Below are 12,513 nucleotides of genomic sequence, written 5' to 3'. Positions count from 1 at the left end.
ATGTATTGTTGGACAAAGACACCTCAAAGTGACTGTGCCTTCCCACCTGCCCTTTCTTCTCCATGAACTGCACTGAGACAGAAAAATGCTGCTCCATCACTGTAAGACAGAAACCACTGTGGTGAAAGGCGGGAGCGTTTACAAGGAAGCAGCTCCTATCTGGGAAGGAGCCATGAGTGCAGGAGAAAGAGCTCCGAAAAGAAAAACCTTTCTTTGCAGGGACAAAACCAAGTTTATTACCAGGAAGCATGGGGGACACAATGGATGGGCAGATGGGACATCTTCTTGAAGAAGGATGGCCAGAGCCTCCTAGTCCTTGCCCTGTCCTGGTGAGGTCTACCTGGTGTCAGAGGCTTGGTGGGCAGCAACTGAAGTCCTAAAGCAGTCATTTCCCCTGTGCTTGACTGGACAGTTCTCTATGGGAATCAGAGAGCCACCACAGCCCGTTCCTTTCTTCATATTTTGATGTGGGAAAAGGGGTTTATGGACAATTTCTGGCTGCTGTTTGTCTCTGATTTCTTTGTATTCGAAGGAATGGTTGTGCCCCTCGAAGCTGCTATGTGGCCAGCAGCCCATTCCAACATTTGTTGTGATATTATCTGGGTCACAGAATCTCTGGTCAGCAAGACCTGACTCCTGCTTGTCTCCAATTACCCTGTACTCAGAAGGAAGGTCACTCCACTTGGGGACGGGGAGCTGGTCAAACCCGTTATCTGTCTCACCTTGGTTCAGATCTTGACCACAGGCTCTCTGGGCTTCAATCCCTGACTCTAGTTGGTCTTCAATCCCCGTATATGTGAAGGGATAACTATTGATCTCAGGGCTGACATGGCCACAGCTCAATCTGTTTTCTGTTCTGCTATGGATTGTTTCATGCAGACTCATAGCAGAGTGGGATGGGTCATCCAGCTGGGATGTCAGGTATTCCACTTTACACCCTAGTACCTTTGATCGGTACTCTTCAGTGTTTTCTAGGATCTGGGCCAGAGCATTCACAAGTGATTTTATTTCAGCTACTGTATTGTAGATGACCTTGTTTCTTGTTACCACCTCCTGTATTGTACCTGATGTGTGGAGAACATTCTCTAAGGAATCCCCTTGCCCTAAGTATTTTGTGCTGACGTTTCCATATTTTGAAGCAGTCCTTGTGATGTTATTGCAAGAGCTCTTCCAAGTAGCCTCCCCTTCCCCTGGTATCCAAGCCTTGGTTGTATCCCTGATCTGGGTGGAGCTTGGGATGGAAGGACTTACTCTCCCAAGCCTTTCTCCCTGGCTTATGGCTCTAGATCTTATAGTAATCTGCTTCTCTTCATCGGCATGGAACCCCTTGAAATCTTTCACTTCAAGTTTTTCCTTTGGGACACATATCTCTCCAGTTTCTACCCTCTCATGTCTCCTCATGGAGACATCACCTAAACCCAGGGTGTTTACGGGGTTTTGGCATGTATTCTGGAAGCTATGCATCCAGTGTTTTGAAGGCAAGCTGACCTTGGCAGTGTGTACTGTACTGGGGACATCTGGATCGTCACTCACAGGCCAGGGCTGTGCCTGCTCCTTTGATTTCAGGTCTATCTTACTGTGTGATTGTGGTATTTGTACTGAGTCCTCTGAGGGCTGTAGGGTAGGTGTTTGCAGATGACCAGGATATTTGATGGACTGTAAAGACCCAATGTCCCTGGCAATGATACCAATAGCTTGGCCATTGTGACTCTCACTGGATCCCAGACTCACTGTCCATGCAGATGGCTCTTCTTTCACCTCCACTCTGTTGCTTGGTTTGGCTGCTGAGCATGGGCCGGTTTCATCCTGACCAAGCACTATCACACGACAGCAGGGTTGAGCTGTGACCACATACTGAAACCCCTTCCATGGTAGATACTTGTCGATTTTTGTCCTTGTATTTTGTTGGAGACTGCCTGTTTCACTTCCTTGGATGGTCTGGTTCTGCTGGGGTTGAATCTGGAGGCAGAAATCAGGTTGCTGACTACTCAGTTGTCTCTTCAGTGGATCTGGATGAGCTTTTGAGGGCCCATGACTGGCACCAAGTTGAGGGGCTCTTTGGTTCTCCTGCACCTCTGCAGCTGAGTGCATACACAGAGCACTCTCTAGCCTGGCAGTTGAGGCATTTTCTACCCTTGTCCCTCCTGGGTCCCGGTGATGCAAATTTTCCAGGATCATGGCAGCCTTGGAATAGTACTCCTCCTTGGAATCACAGATGGTTGAGGAGGGAAACACAACCTGGGGAAGGTTTGAGGCTGGAACTCCAGGTGTGGCGAGATCGCTTGCCTCAAGGAAATACAGATATGGTTTCCTTCTGGGTTTGAATGGAAGTTCTGTACAATTTGACTGCAGCTTCCTTTCAGTTTTTGAATCAAGGTAGGAATGATTGTCAGCAGTGTTTACATAAAACTGCTTGTCTGTCCTTAATGTGGTGTTCCTGAATTTCAGCCCCTTCTCAAGGGTGCTGATGGAAGGGCAAGGCAGGTGTTTGCCCCCTAAACCAGTTCCCTTCTTGATGGTGGTATGTGTTTCACTCTTTTCTATGACATCCTGAAAGGGTACCTCCATGGGCACAGTCCCCATCATTTTGTTCCACATGTAGCTTTTGTGGTTGAGGATGGAGTGCTGAGAAGTTTGGGAGAGTTGAGCCCTGCTCTTGCAATAATGATCTTTTTTTGCTACAAAATTTCCCTGAAGCTGGGTCACCATCCAGGATGGGAGGAATGTGATGGGGGTTCCTTGTCCTTGTCCCACATTAGTTTCCTTTTCTTCATTCTGTGGCCCCTCATTCTTGTGGGTCATCTGCCAATGCTCAGGAAGAATGGAGCGGGATCTGACAGCCTCATCATGTAGGGTCAAGTTTTGAGTCGGTTTCGTAAACGCAGCCTGATGATTTTGGATATCATCACCTTCGGCGTGTTTCCAATATTGTCCATGTTGCCAGGCATGGTTTTCCGTTGATAGGGATACCTGTATACCTTTGTCACTGGTAGGACGTGGTTTTCCAAAGGCCTGCCTCTTGAAACAAGGAGGTGTTTTGATTGGTGTAGAGCTTGGGAAAATTTGCATTAGTTGGGCCTTTGTCACAGGTAACGAGCTTGGTGTCACAAGTTGTGCAGGCAATGGCTGTTCTTGTGAACACTCTGGAGGTCCTTGAGCCTGGGAAGGAGCTTGGCCAAGGCTACTGGTATCATAAAACCTCACGGTTTTATGTTCTGCTGAGGAAGGGCTTCTGAGGACATGGGCAGTAGCCACGACTGACTCAGAGAACAGAGTGTATATGCCACAGAAAATGTGACTAAATTCCTTGTGTATAAGATACTCCAAGAACTTGACATAAGACAACACATGAAAGAGAGGAAGGTGATCGATTTTCTGAAGAGGGTTCCACCAGGGTTGTGGTGTGGAGTCCTGGAGAAGTTGCTCGCTAGAAGTGCAAAAGAAAGGATGCAAAAGCATCAGCTCCCATCAGAAGTACAAGAGGTCCACAACTCTGTGTAACTATGGCACCAATAGCCATATAGGGCCTCATCGCCTCCATAAGCCCTGTCTCATAGTGTGATATCCAAGAGGCCTGTCTTCCTATATCACCCTGCAATAGCATCTTCACTATGAGGATGCCCAGAACTTCCTCTCACATTTTGGCATGAAAAATTCCACAGGACAAATATTTCTTACATTTTCATAGGTTGTGATGGAGTCCTGGTCTCTTCCATATTCTTTGCAGCATCTCTGCAACCTGGAGATGGTCATGTAAAAAATATGAGGAATGAGAACACCAAGGACTGAGGCGTCTCTCTCTTGACTCCCCATGCTAAGAATGGAATGCTCAACTCCCATAGTGCAAGGACAGAACACTGAGAGTGCACAAGGGGAATGGAGGGAGTTTATCTGCCCATTTACAATTTCCTTCCCCCCTCCACTCCTGTTATTTCTCTTACAATAAGATAAGGGTCCCAGGTTCAGTTATCTGAAAGAGAATTGCAACTTAGAGAACTGAAGCTCCCTGCTTTCAGGTGGAAGTGGGATTCCCCCATAAGGGGCACAGAATCACTCCAGTGCCTTGAACAACATTCCCATGTGCAGCACCCATCCCAGGCCAACCACAGCTTCTTTCTATCACAAAACCTGGGTGTTTTCTGAATCTATGTTCCTTCCCTGCAGCCACTCTTCCGTGCTGCATATCATGTCTTTGGGAGCAGGTCTCTCATCATGGCCCTGGTCACTCAGGGGCAGGTAGATTTAATATCACAACCCTGAGAAGCAGTAGCCTACCTTTTAGAGTAGCGATTTTCTTCCTCTTTTGTCTCTGCCTCATCTTCACATCCTGTCATTTATAAACCACACAAATTAGCTGGGGTCCTTTCTTCCTCACTCCCATTACCAAACTGCCTACTGTCTTCAGTCCTTTAGTACATGAAATCTTAATTTCCCAGGGAGATCTCTCTTATCCCTCCTTGCCTCTTCAACACTGTACATAAATCCATCTCCTTATTGCCTTGTTGGAAAGGCAGCAAAAGGGGCTCCCTATGCCACAGTTACCAGGGATGTCCTCAGTCAGTGTTCCTCAGACTATGCAGCTGCCCCTGTCTCAGGTGATATCTGCTTCCTCAGACGAGAGGAGACTCAAGTTCTGATCTGAGGCCTTGGTCTCACCAGCTGCTTCACATCAGCTCAACACAATTGAAACCAAGCACCTGAGCAGAGGACATATTGCCTTGCGCTGAGCTTGTTCTGCGTCCTCACCAACTCAGAAGTGCAGTCTGTCCAAGTAGCCAGAGTCGTACTTAGTGCCCTCTCTGCATCCTCTTACCGATGGTGTGAGAGCTTCAGGAAGACACCTCAGGGCCACACTCTCCTATGCCCTTCCAGCTAACCCATTCATACTGTTTCTGGAGATTTCTCATTCCCTGTCTGTAGCTAGATTTTAGCTAATTTGCTGGTTCTTCTTACTTCCATCCTTCTCCACCCTTTTTCTCCCACCCATTCTATCCCCTACCACTAGATAATGGAGAAGGATAAATATGGGAGTGGGGACATTATTCTTAGACTATTTTCTGCTGATTAAGGGGGATGATGTCCTTGGTGAAGGTATGATCTTTACTGTCAGGATATCCAAGAAAACTACTTCTTTCTTCTCTTTGTACAACTAGTTAGCAAACCACAACCACCAAAAAGGTATAGCAATGCCCAACAAATGAGAATCCCCCATGCCTCTCAAGGATCTAGCTTTTTCTTTTTTTTTCTTTTTCTTTTTTTTTTTTTTTTTTCGGAGCTGGGGACCGAACCCAGGGCCTTGCGCTTCCTAGGCAAGCGCTCTACCACTGAGCTAAATCCACAACCCCAAGGATCTAGCTTTTATATACCCTCCAAAAAGTTCCCAGAATTCCAAAGTCTCAAGAACAATGAAACTATGTGCCATTGGCAAATTCATGCTCCTCCTTGATCATGTGACAATACAGTTACTGTGGACAATCTGAAGCAGCCCTGTATCACCCCCCTGAGTTTATAAAATAAATTCTCATATTTATGTTTTTTTAATACCAGAATTGTCAATGCACCTGTATCTCTATGAAAAGTTAGAGCAGCAGTGGTGAACAACAGACTGCTTCTCTATTCCATGTGAACCAAGGCTCTCCTCACCTCTGTGATGTCCATTTCACTTTCACTTGGTGACACAGGGAGTTTCTTCAGGAAGGGGGTCAATAGGTAAAAGAGCCCAGCTCCACACAGAATGGCAATGATCATGTCCATTGCTGTGTCTACAGTGCTAGGGCTCACCCACGAGTAAATAATGCTATTCATCAGATTAAGAAATCTCTCCATCTTCTGAATCGAAGTGCAGCTCACAGGCCACTGACCTGTGCTGTATAGCATGTGACTTTTCAAGGGGGCTCAGGCCACATCACACAACTGTGGTCTCTTCATCACAAAGGGCTCCTGCCAGGGTAGAGGGTGCCACTCTCCCTCCCCAGCGTCCATGCCAGAGTTACCTGCTGTGTCTTTTCCCTTTCCCTTCTTCCTAACCCTTTTGCTGTATCAGGAACAAATAGACCTCTGTCCATATTTTGTTCCTTCATTCTGAGCACAAGTATTTCTTGGTGTAGGCATATATTTTGCTCAACCTACTTTTATAAGATTTCACCCTCCCTTCTTACCCTCCACCCACCAATGAAAGAGGAATGTTATTAGGATATGGGGGACAGGGAGCTGATTGGAAATAGTGCTTTTGGGACATTCCAATCTTCCTTGTACACAGTCCAGTTCCCTAGTAAACAACAAACATGAATTAGCAGCTTCAGTCCCCTCTACTCACAGATACCACACATGAGTCAACAGGTTTAGTTCTATTCAGAAGAATCCGGGGGTATCACAAATGGGATCCAAGTCTAATGACAGAGCAAGAATCCTCCAGGTTCTTAGGTGAGTCTTCTCAGAAGGATCCACAGGAGGCATTCAGCAATGCAATGTAAGGCAGACCAAAGCCAGAGATCCCATTGTCTCTAGGGTCATATTAATGTTCCTTCTAAACATCACGTGTCCTTTCATGGGTTTAGTATAGAAAAACAACCTTTTACCTGTGTTTGGTTTACCCAAATACTCTTTCATGTATCTGCTGAAGCAAAGCATTCTTCATGGTCAGCCCCAGCAAAACATTATCACCTTCCTGGGTCTCTGAAGAAACCAAAACTTTACACTTTACCTTTTCTTCTGGAAGGATATCTCCCTGAGTCCTTCAGGTTCTTGGTTTTTAAGAAAATGCACTTCTCTGTGGAACTTGTGTTTTTCTCTTAGGGATTCTTTTTGGGGTTCTGCTTTTCTGTAGACTAATATTTGTCCATTATGTGATCACAGCTCAACTCCTGTCAGACACTAAACTTCCATTTTCTCCTATTTTTACCTTTGTCATTATTCAATTTAATCGAATACAATGTAGCTTGATAATCTTCAGGTATAGAATACCTAGGATAATGAAATTCATGTCATAATCATAAGAATGCATGTGGGTATGAACAACAGTGCCAACCAACCAGAGCTTCCAGGGACTAAGCCACTACCCAAAGACTATACATGGACTGACCCTGGGCTCCAACCTCATAGGTAGCAATGAATATCCTAGGAAGAGCAGCAGTGGAAGGGGAAGCCCTTGGTCCTGCGGAGGCTGGACCCCCCAGTGAATGGGACTCTTGGGGGAAGGGCAGTAATGGGGGGAGGATGGGGAAGGGAACACCATATAGAAGGGGAGATGGAGGGCTTAGGGGGTTGTTGGCCTGGAAACCAGGAAAGGGAATAACATTTGAAATGTAAGTAATAAATATCCAATTTAATAAAGATGGGAAAAAAGATTGAATGTGGGAAAATCAGAACTAAAATTTCTATCATAGGAGTGCCTAGTAATGTTTTGCTTCTTTTCTTTAAACGTGCAATCTTTTAAGTTAGCAAACTCTAATAGCACCTTTGATGGGTAATATTACGTATTTTAACTGCCCAATCAATTATCTTGTTGTTGAGAGTAGAACCACAATCAACATGGATGTGCAGGTATCTCCTTGTCAGGGTGTAGGTCACATCCTTTGAGTCCATTCTCAGAAACGGTATCCCCGAGCCTGTGGCACTTCTGATTTTAGGAACTTCTGTCGTTGTAAAAATATAAAGATAAAAAAAGGTTCGGTGTCTTTTATCCCATTTGGTCCATACCACGATGCCCCCAGATATATGCTAGATATCTTGGCAGAAACACATCCCATCTCCTCAGCCACCAAGAGTCTTTTGCCGCCACACACTTTCCTACACTCAAACCGTCACATAAAAGACAACAACCTTTGACCGAATGGTAACATATGATTGCCCACTTTAACATACAAAGCCCGGTACCATCCATCCCTTGAGAACATTAATAAGAACCTGTAAATCCACAGACCGAGGTCTTCACATCAGCATCCATTGTCCTGCCACCACTTGTTTCTCTCTCTCCCTCCTGCCTCTTCCTTTCTGTTCTCGTCTCCTCCTCTTCCTCCAAACTTCTCTGCAGCCCATCTTTCCTTCTCCTCCAATGACAGGACTCCTTCTATCCTGTAACTGCCCCTCACATGTGCTTTACAAATTCAATGGCGAGAAGGTTCTGGTGAAGTCACCTGATTCCTGAGTGTGTGACTAGGCAGCTGTCCTTGGGGCAGTGGAATTAGCATGAAAATACAGATAACTCAGGGCAAACCACAACAAACTTCTATACTGATTTCTTTCACTAGTATTGTGTGAGGTTCAGTGTGTATTTTGGTCAAGTTTCCTTTACAACAGTGGGTGAGCACATGGGCACCCTCACCTGTAAGAGGTGCTGTGTGCCTGTACTGTGTTTGGAGATGGTGTAAGTGATCAGCAGTAGCTGTGTCTTAGTACAAAAGCAAAATAACAGAGATGGGGCATAGAGAGTGAAGACTCTGTATCCATCACAGGCATGAAGAGTACGCACATACTTTGTAAGGCACCATCTTCCCTGAACACAGAAGCGTGTGACGTCATCCAGTGGTAGGTGGTACAGTCTGACCTTGAGCATGCTCAGTGAAGGACGTCCTTGTCATCCTGAGTTTTCTCAGCGTAAGGCCGTGGCACTGAAGCACAGAGATTTCTGGTATGGGGCAGATGTTGAGAGTTGTTCTAGCAGGAAAAGCACCCCCTCTGTAACCTCACAACCCCAATAGGCCGCAGATTCAAATGATAAAAGAAGAGCACTGATACCTCAAGTTGTCTCAACAGTCACACATGTGCCCACAAGTTACACTAAAACACACACACACTCACACACACACAGACACACACACACACAGACAGACACACATACACACACACACAGTCACACACACACACACACACTCACAGTCACACACACACACAGAAAGACATACACACCACACACACACAGACATACACACACATACACACAGACAGACATATACACACACAGTCACACTCACACACACACATTTGACACGTATTCTCTGCTCTGACAGAAGTCAGTCTGAGCCTGGAGACTGTGATGGTCTGGAGATGCAGCACTCAGAGCCCCTGGCTAAGAGTTAGACCTGTTAGATGGTCTTTCTTCAGAGTTTGTAGGCTCCACTCTCCCTGGGAAGGAGTTGTATATATGGATCTTGCTTGGTTCCCAAAACATGAGCAGCAAACCTACCCAATGCTGAATTGGATTACCTGTGTGAACTCAGGCTTATAAGCAGGTCTCAGAGAATCCTGGGTACATAGTGACAGTCCCTGATTCTTCAACAGTGCACACACATTACCTCTACTGTGAGGCTAGGCCTAAGGGTCATACAGGAAGAGACAGCAGACTGAAGTGAGCTCCAGGTGCATCCAAGAACAGGAATGAAATGTTTATGCACTTTCCTTGTTATTGTCATTGCATCTTGGATATTGAAATATGTGATGTGTGTGATTCTTGGGGGTGTGTGAGTATGAATGTTCATATGTGTCTGAGTGTCTTTGTGGCTGTGTGTGTGTGTCTGTCTGTGTGTGTGTGTGTGTGTGTGTCTGTGCATGAGTGTGCGTGTGTTGAGCATTTTGCTACTATCTAACACTCTTCTTAGAGAAAAATGTATCTGCCATCTTCAGTGACCCTGGAGTTAAGGCGTTGTGGCCAGCTCTTTCCATAAAGTTTTGTTTTAATTTTGTCCTCTTATTCCTCCTCTTCGTTCTCCTCCTGTTACCTCCTCCACTCCCTCCTCCTCATCTTCTTCTTCTTTTATTCTTCCTTCTCCTGGAGTTCTAAGCACTAACCAGTGCTCTTCTACAAGCCATAGACCCCTATTTAGATAGAAAATTAAAATTGAATGTGAAGTATGGAAGCCAGTGCTATATTTCCAGTTAGAAATGTGACCAACTTATCACTATGATTATTAAATTTGCAGGGTTTTCACACGCTCATTGTAAATGATAACCATTGCTTGATGATATCCTTTTAATAATCATATAAGTATATTTAATGGATATTGTATGCATGGTGTTGAGTCTACCCACAGCCATCACCATATGGAGGCTCCACTTTATGGGTCACTATCCTCCCAGTGCTCTCTCTTAGACTTTGAAAAATCTAGGCTGACATGCCATGGGTGACAGGCAGGAGCTGTGCCACTGAGTCATCCTCTGTACCTCAGATAAGAGTACTTAGTCATCGTCAGTGTTTTTATATGCTGGAACAAGGACATTTATTCAAAGACGGGGCTTCATGTGTCACAGACTGACCTAAACTCTACAGTATTGGAAGATGACCTCGAAAACTTGGACGTCGGATCCTCCTGTCTCCTCTGGGAGCTGGGATCCCAGGCTTGTGCCACAAGCATGGCATGTGTGGTGCACAGAATGGAATACAGTGGCTCCAAACTCTCGCTTCATCCTGTTGAGGACTGTCAAAGCTTAGCTTTTTATCATCAATCACCTGCCTGCTGAGGTCCTCATCTCTGGAACAATTGAAAAACTCACGTTTATTGGCCAGTGGTATCTGTTGTTAATAGCTCTCCCCAGCCCTGAATATCTGACCACATGAGAGGTGAAGGCAGGATGATTATGAGTTCAAGGCCAGCTTCAGCCATATAGCAAAATAGAGGCCAGCTTGGTCTATATTAAATCCTCTTGAACAAAACCATATAGACACCAAGGTGTAACCACTCTGAAAATCAGTATGGAGAACTCTCCGGAAGCAGAGAACACAGGCAGATGTGACAAAGCCATACCACCCACTGATTTACTCCCAAAAGAATGGGCATCCTACTTCCCTGAGTCTTTCCCTGGCAAGTGCATTGTGCCCTCCCCTCTCTCTAGTGGAATCACCCCAGAAAACAGGAAAGTACAAAGTGTGTTGGAGGTGGAGGGTAGTGGAGGTGGGATAGTAAGATACAGTTGCCTAAAACAGGAAACAGCAAGAAATATGAAAGGGATTATGACAGTCTCTGGGGATGAGGGAGGGATAGAAACACCAAGAGAGAATGGCATCAAGGATGATAGGAAAAGCCAGAGGAACATTATTTTCTGTTTATGTAAAGATACATAAAGGACTATGGGGACACACAGACAGCACCCATCCCTGCACACTGCACACACATTCTGAACACTCCCAGATTTCATGGTCCTTACTGCTGTTCAGTGTGCAGGATTCAGGCCATGTGCTCCTAATAGCATCCCGCCTCCACGTTGGCCAAAACAACAGAATACCTGAGATTTTCAGCAAACTCCCTCTGCATGAGGTTTCAGTATTTAAGAGTGAAGATGAATTTTGTGTGCTTGAGAGCAAAGCAATCCCTTTTACCAGAGCAATGGAGAACCACAGACAGAGGCAGCAGCTTGTCTGCCCAATGAGTGAGCATTGGCATTAGTGACATCAATTCTCCATCCAGCACTCGCTGTCCTCACCTTGAGCATCCTCCAGGATATACAGTGCACTGCAGTTGCAGAGGTATTGAGGGGAATTGTGGGACTGCTTGTCACCCAGATAAGTTGAAGACTTCTCTTGTGCACAGGCAAGTAATCCTGATTGACACCACAATTCTCTGAATCCTGGTGTGGCTCCATGACAGTGCGTGGCCCTCTTGATTTCCAGGTCTTCCATAAAGAACCAAGTTCTGTTTCCTCATCTGAATTAAGCAACCTCTTTTTAGGAATGTATTAAAATGAATCAGTGATTTGCTGGTAGGAAGCTTGCAGAGAAGCAGTCTACAGTGGACCCCGAGGAAAGAGGCAGATTCAAAGAAGAAGCAGAATCCCCAGGCTGAGTGGAAAGTGGCAAAATGGCCAACATCCCAGCTTCTGAGGCGTTGGGGAAATGTGAGTCTGCATTGCATGCTCGGCCCTAGTTTTACTCTCCTTCCCACGTTTAACTTTGTGGTGGATGAATTTAAATTTAAGCACTCCCATGAGGTCATCCCCTCTGTGGCACTGCCATATTTTGGCAACACCTTGGTAAGGATGCTTGTGGAAGCTCAATACTGTTTCCCTGATGGGATTTCCACATCTTCCTGACTTGCCACCTCATTCTGGAATATTCCTGCAACTGGAGAATCTGAGGAAGAATGTCTTTGCCAGTATTCTCCTCTGTGCAACCAACAACAGCTGCTCCACTTCTGGGTGTGGGTCTTCCTGGGGTGAGAGACCCCCTTGCCACTGGGTCTAGATTAACATGTGCACCGTGAATCATACTCATGGCAGAATATGGAGTCTGAAAGCCAAGTCTGGTTTGCAAATTTTTTTCCTGGGAAGGGGACTTCCTAATTGAGGATAGAGCCTTTAATCAAGGCAACATCATCAAGAGAACCTGTCTGTGAATTGCAGGGCTGTCTACACTCACTGTGGATGCTCTGAATAGGTTTTCCCCCTTAGACACTTGTGTTTGAATGCTTGGCCTACAGGGAGTTACATTACTAGGAAGCGTGACCTTTCTGGATTAGGTGGCCTTGTTGGAAGAGGTATGACACTTTACCAATTGGCTTTGAGTCCCTCTCCCTACCGGCACCA

General features: G+C 45.7%; 1 protein-coding gene across 1 annotated transcript; it reads right to left on the bottom strand.

Annotated features, from left to right (window-relative positions):
• Nucleotides 1–212: 212 nt before the first annotated feature.
• Nucleotides 213–5,950, bottom strand: Spata31c2l2 (SPATA31 subfamily C member 2 like 2). The gene is made up of 4 exons (XM_087591664.1): nt 5,644–5,950; nt 4,276–4,327; nt 3,679–3,739; nt 213–3,427 (listed from the first exon to the last, which is right to left on the bottom strand). Exons 1-4 carry the CDS (start codon nt 5,875–5,877, stop codon nt 337–339), a joined length of 3,438 nt encoding a protein of 1,145 aa, XP_087447790.1. The 5' UTR covers nt 5,878–5,950; the 3' UTR covers nt 213–336.
• Between the last annotated feature and the right edge of the window lie 6,563 nt (nt 5,951–12,513).

This window comes from Rattus norvegicus, chromosome 17, assembly GCF_021556685.1.
Source record: "Rattus norvegicus strain SHRSP/BbbUtx chromosome 17, alternate assembly SHRSP_T2T, whole genome shotgun sequence".
NCBI lineage: Eukaryota > Metazoa > Chordata > Mammalia > Rodentia > Muridae > Rattus > Rattus norvegicus.
This window is presented reverse-complemented; position numbering and strand designations above follow the sequence as displayed.

What these genes read in the sequence shown, in the direction of transcription:
- Spata31c2l2 (XM_087591664.1), bottom strand. Translation starts at nt 5,877, where the DNA reads ATGCTATACAGCACAGGTCAGTGGCCTGTGAGCTGCACTTCGATTCAG. An exon ending in GTGAAATGGACATCACAGAG is followed by an intron (nt 4,328 to 5,643) that starts GTGAGGAGAGCC and finishes TATAAATGACAG; the next exon opens with GATGTGAAGATGAGGCAGAG. An exon ending in GAAAATCGCTACTCTAAAAG is followed by an intron (nt 3,740 to 4,275) that starts GTAGGCTACTGC and finishes GACCATCTCCAG; the next exon opens with GTTGCAGAGATGCTGCAAAG.